The sequence below is a fragment of the Anopheles arabiensis genome, chromosome 3 (genome assembly GCF_016920715.1).
Source record: "Anopheles arabiensis isolate DONGOLA chromosome 3, AaraD3, whole genome shotgun sequence".
NCBI lineage: Eukaryota > Metazoa > Arthropoda > Insecta > Diptera > Culicidae > Anopheles > Anopheles arabiensis.
This window is the reverse complement of record NC_053518.1, coordinates 32,584,523-32,603,147: the sequence shown is the minus strand read 5'-3', so window position 1 is coordinate 32,603,147 and position 18,625 is coordinate 32,584,523. Positions and strand designations below refer to the sequence as shown.

The window sequence follows — 18,625 nt, the reverse complement described above, 5'->3', positions numbered from 1 at the left end:
GATGGCAACGATCGGTCCCGGCCAGTTCGCGCTATGCACGGGACATCTAAAAACGAGCCACAAAAAAGTGAGAATGAATTTAACAACCTTTGCTCTGCACCACTCGTTCCCCCACCATTGGATGCCGGTGCCCAACATAGACCCAACAACAAACAGGCACATGCAACACAGAAACAAGAGAGAGAGCGAAAGAGAGATCGAACTGGATTGATTGTTTGTTTGTTAAATAATAAATATTTAATCACACTATTTTGTACTGCTCCCAGGGGAGGGGGGGGGGGGGGTAGAGGTGGTAGAGGAAGAAGATGTCGCGCACCCGAAGCTGTCCCGAAATCGAATCAACATGCCTTCAAATCCCTGAGTAAGTTATGCACTATCGTTTGTGCACAACTGCAGGGTGTTTGGAGAATGAGAATGTCCCAAGAGCTAAGGTGAGGGATTGGGACATTTGATGAGGTTGTTAGACTTGGACCTTGGACCAAGAAGAAGTTCACCTGAGTGATCCGTTCAGAGCAGAGGTGTAAAAGAGCTCCTCGAGTTCGTTGTCTATTTCGAGAGCGAGCTCAGTTTGGCTCTATGGTAGGATGTAATTGAGAATGTAAAAGGGTAGTCTTTTAAAGAAGGCAGTCTAAAACGAAGAAGAAGAAGAAGAAGAAGTAGAAGAAATAGAAGAAGAAGAAGAAGAAGAAGAAGTAGAAGAAGAAGAAGAAGGAGAAGAAGAATAAGTAGAAGAAGAAGAAGAAGTTGAAGAAAAAGTAGTAGTAGAAGAAGAAGTTGTAACATAAAAAGTAGAAGTAAAAGAAAAAGTAGAATCAAAAGTAGAAGAACTAAAAAGTATAAGACGAAGAACTAAAATAAAAAGTAAAAGAAGAAGAAAATGAAGTAGAAGTAGAAGAAGAAGAAGAAGAAGAAGAAAAAGGAAGTCACAAATGAAGAGGAGAAAGACGACTAGGAAAGGGAAGAAAAAGAAAAGGAGAAGACCATGGGTAAGAATAGGAGCCTGAATAATTTGAATGAATTTGGAAAATGATTTTACAACCAACGAAGAGTTTTATGATTCAAATATGATTCAGTTCCGAGCGAGCTTTGCCTCGAAAGAGTGAATGAGTTAAATCTCATTGAATGTTGTTAAATGAGTTGGTCGCTTTGACGCATTTCAGACTTTGCGAGGAGTGCTTTTGTGTGTGTGAATATCTTAAGAGAGGATACAATATCCTTACAACCGCCCCAATCGACTCAACCCACTGAAAAGAAAGGAGGTTACCAAATCTCAACTCAACTTAACTGGGTTAAACAGGTAGAAAAGCCCGAAATTAAAGTAGAACTGAAAACACTTCCTTCTTTCAATATACATTCTTTCCCCCAGTAGACCACTCTTCCCAAAGCGTCCCACTCCGGGAACCATGCAGATTACTTCATCTTCCCCTCACTCCTCCCATACAACATTGTCACCGGGCCAGGCGGGAGATGTTGTGTAAAACTAACTGTCATAATTGTTATGGCCACGATGAAAGTTTGCAATATAAATTATAAACTTCCACCACTTTGCCTCACCTTCGAGTCCTTCCCCAAGGGGGAAAGTGTACACACTCTGGCAGGTATGGCAGGAGCTGTATAGAAAAGCGGGCTTTTTTGGAGGACCTTCTTCACCCACCGCAAAAGTTGCCTCCCGCCCTTGACTTTTTATTAATATTTAATCAGCAACTCGATTTGCATTCGCTTTAAATTTGAATGAATATTATAATCGAGCGATTCCGAAAAGCGCTGGCTGCGGGGAAAATGGTATTTTTCGGTGCGGTTTCTTCCTACTTTCAGCCGGTGAGGTGGTGGTGTTAAAATCCCTCGCCCTCGCCCCCAATATGTAACCACACAATGGGTGTCGGTGCTCCTTCAGGGAACATGTAGGTTTCCTGGTGAATTCACCAGGCGCATCCTCTTCATCCAACACAGCACAGCAGTGAGCGTTCTTCGGGCGTAGAAGAATATTCCATTAGGTGAAACGAATTAAATTCCCGACGCAGTCGATTTCATCTGCTTTTGGAAATGAATTTTCCTGCCACAGAGTGAGCTCTGGCGTGCTCTACGAATCGACAAGGCGGAAAGGGCTTGCAATCTAGGCCACATTCCTTTTGCCAACCGAACTGCTTCGCTAGTGGTTGGCCGTAGCCGCCGGCCAAGTCCTTCCGTCGTCTCGAGCAACAGCTCGATTTTGCCCCACCGGCCTCCTGGCAGGACAGATAAAAACACAGCCACCACCACACAGCGCAGCGACGAGCGCTGGGTTTACGATGAAATAATTGAAATAATTACCAATCCATTAAAATTTAATTACGATTTAATTATATTTAGAAAACAGAAAATGTTACCTCACTCTTTTGCTTCTCCTGGACGGTGACTGTGACGTTGGTGTCATCGTTTCCGGTGCCTCTCTGGGGGTGAGGTTTTCTGAGGGCGACACTGCGATTGATGAGGATCGACAGTCGTCCGCCGAACGGCACAGACCATCTGGAGCGGGCCAAGAAAAAGGACAAATAAATATAGTAACAAACCAGCAAAAAAAAAGAGCGACACAAAACAAAGAAGCTGTTACACAGCCAAGGACTCGTTTGGTGGTTTTTGTGGCTTAAATCCGTAGCAGAGGGCAGGATAATCGATAAACTGATTGGTATGCAGAGCTTTCTTGTGCTCCGTTGGGTCGGTGGTGGTTGTGGTTTTGTCGGAAGGAAGTGCGGTTTACATGAACATGGGGAAAAAGGAAAGCAAGCAATCGGATCGAGGCGCCACTCAATCAAGCATCGGCATGAAGAAATAGACATGTTACCACCATTCCACCACCAGCGCCTACTACCAAAATCTAGTGGCAAAAAAAGCCCCTTTTTCCTAGACCCGGAGTCTGCTGCCGAAGGTTAGTTCATTAATTCTAATAATGGCATTGACAATCGGACAACTATTTGGTTTGCTTCCCATTTGGAACGAGGGGCAGTAGATTGGTCATTTTTAACCCACAAACGGATACACACACATTCGCCTAAATAAGAAAGAGATGTGAGGGTTTTTGTTGTACCGCAAAAGGATTGAAAACGTTTTTCTTTCTCCCCTCGCCCAACCATCCCTTTTTTAATCCACAGACTAGCTGTGTGTTAGGGGAATCACACTGACTGGCTGGCCATCACCCTTGTATTATGCTGTGGTTAAGAGTGGAGGGTGTACGTGCCACCCATACGCAAGCGTATTATACAAACGAAGTGAAACATTTGGGCGATTTTTGTCTGCTTTTTTGTCGTCCATAAAAAGGGGGAAGGAGGGGGAAACACATTGGACTGGCTGAGTCAGGAGTCATCGATACAATCTTCGATCTTTTTTGATTGAGGAAAGGATGTATGAACCCCCAGCAAACCCTCACCAAGGATTGATTTGCATTTGTTGCAAAATTCAGCAAACCCCAGAGAAACAGAAAGGAACAGGATCCTTTTTCTTTGTTATGTCCCGATGATGTGTGTCTCTACTGACGTGCTTTAGATGGACAACAGCTTTCCAAACACCAAAAAAAAGGACATATTATTAAGAGATTATTAGTACCGACTGTTTCGGCTTAAACCCTTTACCCTTTTTTATTAGATAATAGAATGAAAATGGGGCAAAAGCTTACCTTTTTTTTGTTGTTGGAGGACAGAACCAGCAGCACGTTGGAGTTTAAGTTAAAGGTTGATAGAAGCGCCAGCTCCTTCATTGCTTCTTTGTGTGATATTATCGGTTCCTCATTCACTTCAGTGGACACTTATTTGCTTCTTTTGTTTTTTTTTGTATTCTTTTCTTTAATAATTTAATAGCTGTGTGAGTGTGTGTGTTTGCTTTCCCGCTGTTCGTTTTCCACCATTTTTCGTTTGAGTTTTGCCATTCTCTTCTCTTTTCCAACTTCTCAATTCTATCTCTTTCAGTGTTTTTTTGCGTTTCATCCATATCTCGTACCAGCTTTTTCTGTGCTTCTTATCACTCTTGTTTGATTTCATTTTATGGGAGAAGATTATCTATTTTTTTTTTTCTTTACTTGTTTTAATGTTATGTGGTTCTGTTGCTTTCTTTTAGCATAGTAAAGTTAATTGTTGCGTATGTTGGTACTGGTTGGTTCTTTGCTTCCTGTTTTTTTATGAAAGCGGTGTTACATATACGTAGAACACCAGCAGTTGTCAGCTGCAACTGCTTTTAATCATTGTTTCAGAGCAAGAACTGTTACTTTTACTTTCAGTTGCAATGTTATTATTTTGTTATCACGAGTTTTATGAGTGTAATATCGTTTGGTTGTTTGTTTTGCTTTGTTGTTGAATTTGTTGTAGCTTGATTGAATGATTATCCGCATTTTGATGAGTAGTGTTGCTTTGGAGTACGCAAAAGGGGGCAAAACGGATCCGACTGATGAACCCATTCAGCTAAGAAGAAGAAGAAGAAGCACTAATTACAGCTACGACACAAAACACTTTCGTCGCACGAAAACAACAAAAAAACTCATTGCAAATCTGGCGAGCAAAAACGATCAAAACGGGAAACTCCACAGTTAAGAATTATGCTACACTTATTGTACAAAACATGGAGCGCGCAAAGTAACCGAGTGCGTGTGTATGTTTGTAAAGCTCCACCCCATACTGTACCGTTCCCGTCGTAAGTAGTGAAAGGGATACTTATTGGTGGTAGTGGAGGAACGCATACATTTTTTTACATTAAAGCTTTAAAAGCGACAAACAATCGAACGAGCTTTAGCGTTAACGAGGGAATACACACGCAGGGAAAGGAGTGGGCATTAAGGGTAAATCCAGGGAAGGAGAGGATTTGTATATGTGTATAAATGTGTTAGCACGTTTCGGTGTTACGCTTTGCACACAACGGCTCCTTCTTAGGAGGAAAGGGGCTTTTTCGTAGGGACTAAATTTCATACAGCTAGCTAGAGATGAAACGTGCCGCACGCCAGCACGAGCGCAATTGATTATGATATTATGTATGTATTATGTATATAGTAGATAGGTAGTGTAGGTTACCCCTTTCGTATGATATACTGCTTGCCACTCTACTTCGTCGTGAGTAGCCGCGGTGTGCTTTTTTTTGCGCTGCGCGTGGGTATTTTTAATGTAAAAATGGGATTAACGTTAAAGAATACACTTTGCTGGTTGTGATAGTGCTATTTACAAACGGAAATACACAAATACACACCTAATACCCCTTTTTCGCTTAGCCATTTTTTCCCTTATTAGGGAATTCCTTTTCCTCAAAAGCACATTCCAAAAGTCTACGGGCGTGTGCACATAACAAGTGCACAAAAACGTGGCACCAAACAAACCGAGAGGTTAATTATTTGGGGGATTCAGGTGTTTTCGGGGGGAAAAGTGCTACAGTAATGTGATGTGTCTGTGTGTATGATTTTCCTTATAATGCTTAAGCTTACTTTACGGTTACATCCACGCGACACGACATACTGACTGTACAACATTGAATGTATGCCTAACCACACACACTCTACCTCTCTCTTTCTCTCTGTTCTCATCGTCGCATTTTGAAAAGTTTCTCTCACAATTTCATTATTGTTTCCGTTGAACGCAATTTGGTTGATGTGTATGTGTGGGTGTGTCTGTTTCTGTTGGGCCCTGAAACGCCCCAAATCCGTTTTCGCTAATGGGAGGCAGTATTTTTGTTTCCAATAAATTTCGTTTAACTATTACACACAAAAGTTCAGTCACGCGGCTCCACACAGCGCTTATCAAAAAGCAGGTGGCCGGTTACAATCAATCAAAAAAAAAAAAAAAGTTCCCCCATTTTCCCACTCCGCTCCGATCGCGAGATCAAACGCGATCGGTTTCACCACCCGTTTAGTTCAATTACAGCAATCGTTTTTGACATTCAATCAATTTGCGCCTGCTTTGTATGCAACACGCATTACACACTCGCACAGGTTGCTTTCCATCCCCGCCACTAGGGTGCGCTGTACACAACATTTTTTCCCCTTTTTTTGTTACTTATGACATGATTCACGAAATAAGTGACTCCTTTTCACTCTCTGTCTCTCTACCTGGCACTTTTGCATGCATGACCACCTTAACCCCAACCCCTAACGTGCACGCGCGCGTGTGTGTGTGAAATTGATATCACAAAATTGCAATTTACCGCCACGCTCATTTTCCATCTACCCCCTTAAACCTTTCGCTTTCTCTCTTTCTTCTGCTCTCTTCTCTCTCGAGCTGTTTCGGTGTTCTGGAGTTCGTTTTTTTTGGTCCTGATTTTTCATCAACCACCACACACTTCTCTGCCTGATCCCCTTGGCCACATAGTTAATTAATTTAATGGATTCACTTGCGTTAATGAGCCTTAATAATGACACGAAACGGCAATGATGACACAACATGCTCTCTCGCACTGGCCGTGCCTAGCTGCTGCAGTTTTCATTAGCATTACCGATTGCAAACCGGTGTGTGGCCAGCGAAGTGAAATTAATTAATAGCCTTTTTCACGCCTTTTCCACCCAACACAGTGTGTTTGGGTAGATTGGGAAAGTACATACAGTCCCGCAGTGTGTCCCGGTTCAGAAGGAATGCTCCACTGCAACTTTGTAATCAGTTTCGTGGGGTTTTTCGATTACCAATATCGCTTAATTAGTGAAAAAATCTCCTTATTAAATCGGACTCTCTTTTTCTCTTTTTCTCCTTGGTGTTCTTCTAACTAGTGGTGTGATCATGCAATGCTAATGCTGGTCCCAACCGCTCCTACTCCGCACCGGCCGAGCTGTCGTGCGTCATGTTCGAGTCCAGGCTGGCACAGTCCGAATCCTGCTCGGCATTCCCATTATAGTTCGCTGCCTCCTGCAGCCGCATCAGCATGTTCAGCAGCGGGTCCTGATTCTCCGCATTGCCCGGTGCGCTCGCCTCCAGCCCCACATCGTCGGCCGTAATTTGGCGTAGCTGCGGCACCGTCGTCGGCCCAACCGGCCACGGGTACGTCTCGCGTATATACGTGCACGGATCGACCCAAGCACCGCCGCGCCGCCCGTACAGCTGTACGCCTTCCCGGACCGCATCCATCAGGTACGGCGCTAGATGGTAGTTCCACACGTCCGTGAACCATACCTGCGAGTCGGGCAGATTCATCGGGCAGGAGAGGAAGAGCCGAGGGCCAATCGTTACATCGCTCGAGCTGTGCGTCTCGAGGAAGCTGTTAATGTGCTGCCAGACGGTGGGCAACCATTTGAGCACCTTTTCGAGCTGGGGCTGCTGCTGCTGGTTCTGCAGCTCGACCGAGAAAAGCTTGCGGCGCAGGAAGCGCCCCAGGAAACCTTTCACCGGTTCCATGTGGTTCGCCGTCAGGACCTTTAAGAGAAGAATTACAAAAAAAAAAGATTTAGATTACTGTTCTTTGGACACATTTAGAATGCATTTACTAACCCATCGGAAGTTGTGGTGCAGCTGCAGGTTGGTCGTGTTGCAAGTGGCTTGCGACATTGTGCCGATAATGCACGGCAGCTTGGCAGCGGTGGCACTGAGTAGACAGGAGAACACATCCCCCAGGGCGGACGCATGGTGCAGATTGTCCAGGATGATCACTGCCGGCAGCTCCTCGGCCGCACCGTTGGACATTGAGGCCTGCTCCGCGATGTGTCCAAGGTATTGCTGCAGCTCCTTCGAAGATTTGTGGTCGACACTGTTTGATGAGACAAGAAAGCGTGGAGAGCAATTAGTATAAGTAACAAGACATATTTATCTTCTCAATGAACAACTCCACTTACTTGAACGTAGCGATCGCTTCGATCGGATTATCCCGCCCAGCCCTCGCCACCAGAAACTCGGCCAACTTGCGCGCCAAATAAGACTTTCCAGTCCCGCTCGGCCCGCACAGTATCAACCGCCGATGCTCAGTCAGCAGCGAAATGTACCGGTGCACGATGTTCCGCAAAATCAAACTATCAAACGCCAAGCTGCCGACGCCCTGCAAGCAAATGTACAGCGTCTTCACGTTCCCGATGATGTACCCGCACGGCAGCAGCTCGGGGAAACCCATCTCCGGTCCACGCTTTGCCTCCCCCAAATGGTATGACGTGATCGAGTCCGTATTCAGCCCCAGATTCGTGCCCGGATCGATGCGCGACAAATAGTCCTTAAACGTCTTCCGCACAATGTAGTCCAGATTCTGCCAGGTCGTCTTGCCCGAGATGTACGTGTACGCGATCACGAACTCGTTCGTCTCGACGCCGCTGCCGAGCGAAAACGAACCACCCCGCGGGTGGCCACCCTTCTCACCGGCCTCGCCCTTCTCCTCATCGTCCGGCGATGAGTGGTAGTAGTTATCACATTCGTTCATCTCCTCCGCGTACTTCGGGAACGATTCGGGCTGGCCGAGATACACCGCGATCGAAATCTTCTTCCCATCGACCGGATCGGCCACATCTTCGGCGGGCGTGGTCAGGATTTCGTTCACCATCGCGGCCCGGTCGATCGTGGGCGACAGTTCCGCGATGATGGCCGGGCTGAGCGGTGCTGGCGGTGGTTCTGGCGCCGGTGCCGGCGGAATATTGTCCTCCTCCGTTTCGTCCAGGTTCTGGGGCAGCTCGAGCGGAGCCCGGCCCATACCGTTGTCGGCCGCTAGGCTGTAGCGGCGCGGCTCACCGATGGAACCGCTCGGGCTGACGGGGCCGAGCGATACTTCGCTGCCGGCGAGCGAACGGGTCGTGACGAGCCGCTGGAGTCGCTCGTTGTTCTGCTTCAGGTTCATCATCTCCTGGCGCATCTTCATCACCGTGTCCTTGAGGCTTTCGAGCTGGGAGGCGGAGCTGAGCGCTTCGAGCCGGATGTCGGTGAGGACGAGATCCTTCTCGCGCAGCTGCTTCTTGAGATCTTCCACCACGGGGTTACCGTTCAGCTCGACGATCGCATCGACGGGTTTGGCTGATTGTTTTTGGAGGGGACAAAGAAAAACACTAAATTAGTAAAATATTTTTGATACAAAAGGATATTTTTTCACTCACCATTGTCAATGACGGTCATCGTTTTGTGCGGGCTGCCTTTGGTTGGTGACGGTGGCGGCAGCCCTGCGCCCGGTGGCGGTGGAATGCCGGCCTGCTTCAGCCCCAGCGCGCTCGTCGTGGTGGTCGTCGTCGTTGTGCCATTCTCCAGCACCGACCCATGATGGTGATGGTGGTGATGGTGATGATGATGATGGTTGCCTGCTGCACCGTCCGGCACTGTACCAGCTGCCGCTGCCGTCGTCGACCCACCGCCATTGCTGCCACCCGCCGTCACGTGGCGATTAGTTTTGGAGATTTTGGCATTGCGCGAAAAGGCTTTGGTAAAGGAGCTGCGGAGCCAGCCCTTCTTCTTCTGCTTGCTCTTGTCCTGGGCGGAGCAGCCGGAACTGACCGAATTCAACGAGCACATAGAGTCGGAGCTATGGTGCCGTTGCATTTCCGCACCGGCCGGCGCCGCGGACGATGCTCCACCGGTGGACTTTTGTCCGCCGTTTGTCGCACCGCTGCCGCCGCCGCCACCGGTCGTGATCGTCGTTTTCGTCTGCTCAGCTGCGATCTACAATGAGCAGGCAAAGCGTGTATTAGTTTTTGTGCCAAATGTAAGTTTGGATTGCATTTAGAATACTTACCGCCGTTCCGTTGACCTGCCCATTAACTTGTACGCCCATACTCTGCATATGGGCGGTAGTTAAACCGGCCTGGATCGATTGCTTCCGCAGCAGCTCTATCGTTTGCCGCATGTCCAATATTTCGCTATCCTGTTTTTGGAGCGAAAGCAAAGAAACTCGATTAATACACACATAAACAGACAACGGCTGTTAAGATACGAACCTTTTTCTCCGTCGTCGCCGTCAGCGACTGCAGTCTGTGGGTCATGTTGGAGAGACTCTGCTCGAACGCAGCCACCACGTGAGCCTGCGGGGCGAAAAGGGGAAAGAAACGTCAATTAGTGTCAGCCCGGCTATTGATTCGATAAATCGGCTTTGAAAAGGGTTCATCATCATGGCCTCAGGGATGCCTTGTAACCTCCAGAAACGATTACATTATGAGTTCCTCCTTTGTCGTGGTGGTGCTGTAGGATGAAGAAAAGGCAATGCGCGGCGGACCTGTCGGTCTGTTGCATCCAACGACAACAAGAGAGCACAGTTTTGGTGGCCACTTCCGTCTTGTTGAAGGGTGAAAGTAGCATCAAACGATCGATAGCTGACATCCTCCGATCAATTAAAAGATAAATTACATGATCTTTTCCTGCTAAGTAACCTTTTGAATTGTGGAATAGCCAATTGATTTCCGACATAAGACGTTCAAACGACGCTGTTAAGCGAGATGGAACAAAGCAGCAAGCATCAAAAGAGTGTACAGTAAGCACAAAACATCGTAGATGCCTCCTCCTGGGGACACATACTCATCGTATCCAAGATCATTAAAATCATCGCGCACATACAACGGTCCATATCACACAACGAATTGAAATGTGCCCGAGTGCTCACTTCGCCGAGCTGTCGGCACGAAATTGCTTACGACCCCCAGAGGCAACCCCCAGAATTGGACGGATTGTTGCGCCTCGCCATAAAAAAAAACATTACTCTCAATTAGTATTGATGGGGTGTGAGAGAGAAACGATCGCGCTGCTGGGCCATGATTGGATTCGATGGTCCAATGGCCCATCAAGACCACAACCACCGTCCCCCGGGAGCGCAACCACGCATTTATTGATGGTGACAGATGTATGATATGCTGGATCGGTGGACCTTCTGCTCTCTTCTCCCACAGTGGACCAGAGGTCCATTAGAACGTATTCTTCTGGTTTTGCTGTGAGATTGAATATTTTATCCAAGTCGGCAACGAAGAAAGACATACCCCGCCGCGTGTGAGGTGATACAGAGGGTGAGGGCCAGGGAGAGGTTGCTGGTTGGTTGGTCTTTTCCCATCGCCAACACAACACACACACACACACGAGTTGGACGCTCAAACCGCTACAATTGAATTTCCATATGAATAGAAGACATCAAGTGACGGAGAGCATCATCATCAACATCATCGCCAGCAACAAATGTGTAAAATGTGACCCTTTAACAACATCCCTTCTCCACCAGCTCTCCATCTCCCCATCAACCAGCTCCAACCTCTTCCGGAATGCATCACAGGAAAGGAAAGGGGAAACAAAAGCATCTTGACGCTTCCCCGAAAAGGGGGAAGATTATTTTCTAGCACAGTGTGTACTTGGACAAGTGGTGTTGTGTAGTGGGATTGATGCATAATTTTGGGTACAGCATTCAATTTTTGGGAGAGGAGAGTTTACAGGGTGTGGACAGAGCACTGGGCAGACCCACCACAAACACCGAGGGCGAGAGATATCACACACCATCATCTTAATAGGATGTTGTTGTTTCAATTTAAAGCTAGAAGGAGGAGGCGAAGGTTCGTCTCGTATTCGTGGCGCTCATCTTGTAGACCACCAGTCCCATGATAATGAAATAAATTTGGTTGAGACTGTTGGCTTGATAGAGGGGAACTCCAACAACTCCTCAATGGATAAGGCGTCGCCGTGAGAACTTCTCGTGTGGAGTTCGTGGTTTAAGCAATGCACACACCGAACTAAGCCGGAAGCGGTGTAATGAGAGCGCAGACAAATAGGATTTAGTTTATTGCATCTTCCCCATCCCGAAATTGGTTTGTTGCTTCATGTTTCTATTTATCTTGGGGTACAAAAGGTGTACTCCAAAGCTCCGTTCTTTATCTCCCATTTCCTGCAAACAGACAGCTAACGGCAATCTACGATCTCTCGCCCGAAGCAACACCTGCTCTTATCAACTTCTGTAAGAGCTTCTCCTCGGTTGAGATAGCATAGGCGCTGCTCTTTTCATGTTTTTGAATGTCCCAAAAAACATCAGACTAAAAGGGGCCTACTATACCGGGTTCAAAATCAGGTCACTGTGTGTATGTGCTTATCTAAACCCTTCCTAATCGTAACGAGTTGCTACAACGCAAAAGCAACACTCATTACACCGAGGCATTAGGCACTGTTTAATTCAATATTTGGCAACATGATCGCGTCCAGCTGCATTGTAGCGTGATGGCTAGAAGCACTCCCAAGCGCTTAATAGAATCGTGCATAGAATGCACCTCAGTTCTGCTCGCATTCTGTGCTCCTCCGTTTCAAAGCTGCTACCGAATCATTTGTCCATTTGACAGGATACGCAGTGATGGAGAGCGCTTGAGGGAGGTTGTTTATCATATAGTTCCACCACCATCGCTTCCTCGTGTAACAAGCCAGCGAATGCCACCATACGAAAATTAATAACTTTATCCCTCGAGGGGCACCAGGCCAGCCAACCAACCATCTCTCATTCATGGGAACATATTTCACCAGTCAAACTGTACCGCGACACCTAAGGGCACATACACACACACACAATATCGGCAAAAATCACATGCACTCCCTGCTCTTCTCTCTCCTACTTCCCTGCAAAATTGCAATCACTCGCGCAATCTGCCCGGAGTCATTATATGGGACGCGTATTGAGCACGTCGCAGAGCACAGAGCTCTCTCTGTCTCGCTTTGATGACCCGCTGGCATGGAAGTTACTATTCGCTTGTTCGCTTCCACGGCAACTGCAGTTCCATTGCTAGGGAATATAATTTGTCCCATCGAGGGAGGGAAGGAAAGGGAAGCCAGGCAATGGAAATTAATTTGCCTGGAAAATTTGTTGCAAATGCAATTATTTGCTTCGGGGCGGGTTTTTCGCTTGCGCTTTCGGCCCGAGCCCATATGGTTTGGCGGCATTCCGTGCCCACTCAACCGATTCTTACCTTCTAATGGGCGCAGTCACTATTGGAGTTGAGAGTTCAAAAGAAGTGGAAAGGGAAGCACGATTTCGATTCCGGAGCAGTAACAACAAACAGCAAAAAATGTGTGAGAAAAGCCGCCAACAATGTTGCCGACATCAAAGCACACGACGCAACACGCAACCAAGCCCGCCTCGAGAGTTGGCAACGAATGCAATAAATTGTGTATTAATTTGTTGTGCCAAATTGAAGGCCCAATTTGTGTGTGTGTGTTCTCGCTCTGTATTAATTTGTCGCATATTTTTCGTACGCTAATCACTTCACGAGACAGAACTGCCACACAGCGAAGTGTGCTCAAGATGCGTAAGTAATGTCTGTCTCGGTGTTGTATTCTATCCAGCGTGTCATGCTATAATCTCCGATGAAGCTGAGAAAACAGGGAAAACTTTTGCCACCCGGATGAAGATTTCACGTGGATGTCCCCCCAGCCCCCGTGGTGTGTATTGGTTTCCTGGGGAGTTTGTGGAAACTTTTGCTCAAAGACACCAACAACACGCTCACGCTTGGTCTGGGGCTCGTTTCGCAGCTCCCGAAAGTTCGCCCTATTCGGTGAGCTGTTTACCGATAAGATAAGAACTTTGGAAGTCGTGCAGGTGTGAGGCATAAGCGACACGTTACATCTTGGTAGTTGGGTGCCTAGCAGGTGTATAGCACCCTTTTTGGGGGAATTTAGGCGAAGGTTAACTTAGCTGCGATAAACAAACCACTAAGGAAGATTACTTTTACAAGGTATGCCGCTCCAAAACTAATCCAGAAACCCACCCAGAAGACCATTTTTGGAGTAGCATTTTGTTGGATGAAACTTTGCGTGAGACTCATTGGGAGAAAAGACTTGTTTGTTGTTCAAAATCACGTATGATGCACAGAAAGGTCTTGCTACTAGCGCTAACTCTTGCACTAAATCTAACCTTAGAATTTAGGCATGCAATTCATTAAATGGGAGTCTACACATTACAAAGACGAGCTCCGATGGACCTCCAGCATAGCAAAAGCTCTCCCTTTTACACGGCTGATTGATGGACCACCACCAAGAAGAAAGTCGACTCCACAAGATATCCGCTCTCCCTTTCAAGAACCACGTATCAAGTTTAATGTCGTATTTTCCATTGTTACTTACGGAAACAGGGGGGGCACCAAACGACTCCACCATCAAGAAATGCATGTAAATGCGTCCCAAATTGTCCGTCTCCTATTTTTCCACACTGGTTAAGGGTCGCGGTCTTCTACCTCAAAATGATGCTCGAAATTTTCCCCGTCCCGGTAAGACGATACCTTTCTCCACTTTCGATCGTTGAGCGTCGTCACACACGCGGTGTACATTGCTCCTCTCAAAATATGGAGAGGAGGTCACACAAAACAAAGCGCGAGTCCGCAGTTTGGATTCCCTTTTGGCCCTTTGAAGCATTCGAACCCGTCGGCAGCGAAGGCAGCATCACATGCAACCACATTCGAGCAGCCTGGTACTAATTGGTCCACGACGAAGAAATTCAGGTTTTCCTCCTGCAAAACACACACATCGCCCGCTAATCAGTGTCGGGTTTCTTTCTGGTGACCGTTTGCGTTTCCCCACAACCGATTAGGAAGCCGGGGAAAAGAGGGAGGAGAGAGAGAGAGAGTAACACACACTGTGCCCACCCCAGTGGCAGTTGCCCGGAAGATGTTAACAACGAATTACTGTGTGACACAATCGTGTCTCGTGACCTCGAGCAAACAAAGAGCGAAAGTTGTGCGCGTCCACTTTTACCTTCGCCGTTTTGTGTTTCAACCAGACAGGGCCCCGAGAGACGATTGACGTTTGGTGGGACGCACTTTTGATGGTGCAATAAAATGCTTTAGTACTCGCTTTAATCGACAACAAATTAGGTGCGTCTTTTTTCTCTCCAACTTTTTGTTGAAAGCCTAGTTAAAGGCACGAAACAAACGAGCTCGTGAGTGGTTGAATTGGTATCTTTCCAGTCACATCTGCTCTCGCCCACACGTAATGCGCTACACAATAACCATTTAAATCACTCATCGAAGGAACACACGCACACGACGGGACAGTCGTCTTCGATGGGCATTAAACAAGACTACTAAAACACACCATTGCTTGCTGTTAGAAGCACTCAAGTTGTTGTCGCCAGTTAGCTAGCTAGGAGGAGTTGGCCAGTCGTGCCGCCACCGCTACACTATTTGTCTTTACAAGCAAAGAAGCGCGCGCATACGAGCGACTCCTCTGGCGTGTCAACCATCACACACCTCTCTCTTTCTCTCTGCACACACCATTCTAAAAGATGCTATAAATAATGGATCGATAATTCACCAGAGCACACGCCATAAATTACACGCTTACGTGTACACGAAAGGCAAAAGCACAGTCCCCGGTACAGTCGATCGGTAGGCAAATGGAATGGAACCGAGATTTGCCTCCACCAAGCCAGGCTCTTGTCTATCGTGTATCTACAACTCACAATCGTAGGATTGGAATTATGGACCAACTTTACACCAAAGCCGAACGGTTCCATCCGCACGCCGTTTCCTCCAGTGATCGAACTCGATCACCTTCGATGAAATCAATTTACAACTTCCAATCTGTTTAAACGATTATTGGGCCCGTATGGGTCCCGCGAACGCACACACAACAAAACGGGCAGGGATTTGAAAAGATCCCCCTCACCGGTACGGTAGGAGGAGTGTCTAGTCCTGAAGGCCTAGACAATCTCCAAAGCGGCACCCACCAAAGGTGGCGAACACATTCCACAAACACATGCCACGCCATTTCGCGAGCGCCTCACTTCAACCCCCTAGACAGCGAACAGGAAGGAGGAACTAGGCCGAACTGGGCAGACAGTTTGCCGTTTGATTACGAAAAGGGAGTCCTCGCTTGCAGCCCACCTCGCCCTTCGTCGATCGAAATTCACTTACAGGGTTTCGAATCATATAATGGACTACTTGATCCACTCGGTGGAATGTTTGAAATGGTTAAGGGATATATGCAACGTTGCTATGGAGGTTTGCAAGCATATAGGGGAATATGTCAAACGCTTAGGAGAAGTGTGCAAAACAGCTATGGAGTTTTGCATCCAGCTATGGAGCGCTCGGATGTAGCGCTGTAGAAATTAATCCTAGATTTTTTTAAAAAGCACCGCGTGATGATTTAAATGTTTGGGGTGATTAAGCACATGTTTTAGGATCATCAGAAGGAAATAGTGGTTAATCCGTAATAAAATTTATTCGCAATAACTATTCACTATGTAACTGTTTCCTACGTCCAATCCGATTCAACATTAAATTCTACTATTTCTTCACATCATCAACATTTCCTGACGTATTTAAATATGAAGAATTTGAAGGGTGTGTTCAAAGTATTGTTATAAATCGTTTGACATAGGCTTTAATATTTTCTGGTATTTCAGGCTGGTTCTTAGTTGGTTCTAAATTTAACGCGGGTGATTAAAGAAAGGGGGTAATTTGATTACTAGGTAGGAGGACTATGATGAACATTATTTGAATATGTGTGTTTAAGTATGAGGAAAAATGTTGCCACAATAAAAATAGTAATAGTAGAGTGTAAAATAGTAGAGAAGAGAATTTTACAAAGAACATTGTTTAAATAGCAAATTTTATTAAAAAATAAACAATTATGTTGCTTGACAATACCAAAACATGTGTTTAATTACCCCAAACATTTAAATCATCACGCGGTGTTTTTCTAAAAAAATCTAGAATATGAATATGAATAATTTCTACTGCGCTACATCCGAGCGCTCCATAGCTGGATGCAAAACTCCATAACTGGTTTGCACACTTCTCCTAAGTGTTTGACATATTCCCCTATATGCTTGCAAACCTCCATAGCAACGTTGCATATATCCCTTAACCATTTCAAACATTCCACCGAGTGGATCAAGTAGTCCATTATATGATTCGAAACCCTGTAAGTGAAAATTGATTTATCAAACGGCATATTTGGTGTGTGTGTGTGCGCGCGATCGTGAAACATCTCACACCGCTGGGAGAGAGAGATCATGTACCACTGCTTATCGCCAATCGATAGAGCTTTTGCGTGCGTGTCTGTACCGCCGCCCGAGCAGTTGGAACTGGTTTAGCGGGCCCAAACTAGGGCCTCTCCACGATATCCACAAAAGCTGTTGAGAGCAGTTTTCACCCCGTACCGCCGTTCGTCACCGTTAATTGAAAAGCTATGTTCGCGATCGATCGATCGCTCGTGTTCGCTGCATATAGCGCGCTGCATCGGGCTGTGGATGTCTTGTGATCGAGTTACGAGACCTCACGCGGTAAGTCAGGACCACCACAATAATCATCAGCAGCAGCAGCAACACTACCACAGCCACCACAGAAAAACCTATGTTTCCGATGAAGTATTGCAAATTGAGTTATCTGGCACCTCGATTGGGCACGCTTGGGGGTTGGGGAACCAACTCTCCACTACCCAAAAGCTACAAACGTTCGGGGGGGACAGCAGACAAGATCGCACAGGGAAGATATCATAAATTACAAAACGCGAGCACCACACGCAGGGAAATTAAAATATCCAATCTATCTGGACATGCGATCGAACGCTGAACGCACTTCCACAAGAGCAAGCGCGCGGGCTTTACAGATCTTCCGTCGGTTCGGGTGGTGGATCAAGCCTCACAGGAACTGTAGAAGAAGTAGAGGACAGAATGCTATGTATCTGCTATTCTCACTGCAGCGATGCTCTAATGCTTTAAGACCCAAACAACTTGAGCTCTGTTGGAGTAATTGGAGAGCACAAGGACGGCGAAGTGAGAACTTCTGGAATATCCCAAGGTATTTCTGGTAGTCACGGGCGAAGCAAGTTGTTGCAAGGAAAAGACCTGTTTGTAAGAAATTGAAGTTCCTGGCTAGACTAAGGTTGACATTCCCTTGCGGTCAACCTCAGAGATCCAGGTCGGGTGTGGTTGTGTACGAGCCAGAACCTTCCTCGTATCTCTCCTCACACAGGCATAGGTTCTATGTGTGTAGTGTAACTTTCATCAGTCACATGGTCGCATTATAAATACACGAAAGTATTTTACCCACCACTGTTTCTTGTTGTAGTGACGGGATAATAAATATCATTCGCCAGTTGTCTGTTCTCTTTTCCCCGGATGCAACGTACGGGCGTGTGCGCGCACATGACAACCTCCCCAGAGTGGTCGCCGCACCCCGCGTGACTTGACTTATTGTTTTCGCTAGTTGGCACTTGATTGTACGATAAATTAGAGCGCGAGTTCTAAATCCCTGCCAAGTCTTGGGGTGTAGCGTAGTGGTTTTTGGGAAATAGAATGCACACCCAAATGTTGTGTAACCGCAAGGTCTTTTAGCTCAAGCGATGCAACACAACAGCGATGACGACGACAATAGCGCGCTTGTGCTGTTTTTGTTCGGTACACAAGCGACCAACACGACACGGCACCGTTTTGTTTGAGTCTATCAATTATCCGGTTAGAGCACCCCCCCAAAAACTATGCTACTAATCCTTTTCGGTTCAGGACCGGGAGGAGGTTCTGAAACCATTCTACAACAACAATCTCAACACATTTCGACCGACAAATTTTGAATGAGCCGCAACAGCAACCGCAAATATTGCGCCACACAGCAATTGTGTCCTCCCCCCTCCCTGTTTTGGGCGGATGCGGTGATGGTGGACAGAAGTTAATTGCTAACAACGAACGAGCATGTTGTGAAGTTGCCTGTTCCTCCTACTCCTCTTCCGACGGCCAATGATTCGGAACCGAAATGGTCAGATTATCGGCCGTAATCAAGGATAAT

At 46.7% G+C, this 18,625-nt stretch overlaps 1 protein-coding gene across 8 annotated transcripts in view; it reads right to left on the bottom strand.

Moving 5' to 3' along the window:
- Positions 1–3,940: 3,940 nt before the first annotated feature.
- Positions 3,941–18,625, bottom strand: part of LOC120904793 (protein sickie) — a 347,597-nt gene continuing 332,912 nt past the window's right edge. For all 8 annotated transcript variants that reach the window (XM_040315143.1, XM_040315144.1, XM_040315136.1 and 5 more), the window contains 6 exons: positions 9,830–9,913; positions 9,628–9,756; positions 8,999–9,554; positions 7,763–8,918; positions 7,422–7,677; positions 3,941–7,346 (listed from right to left, as the gene is read on the bottom strand). In XM_040315143.1, coding sequence (XP_040171077.1) covers positions 6,747–7,346; positions 7,422–7,677; positions 7,763–8,918; positions 8,999–9,554; positions 9,628–9,756; positions 9,830–9,913 — 2,781 coding nt within the window. In that variant the 3' untranslated portion in view covers positions 3,941–6,746. The remainder of the gene's footprint in view (positions 7,347–7,421; positions 7,678–7,762; positions 8,919–8,998; positions 9,555–9,627; positions 9,757–9,829; positions 9,914–18,625) is intronic.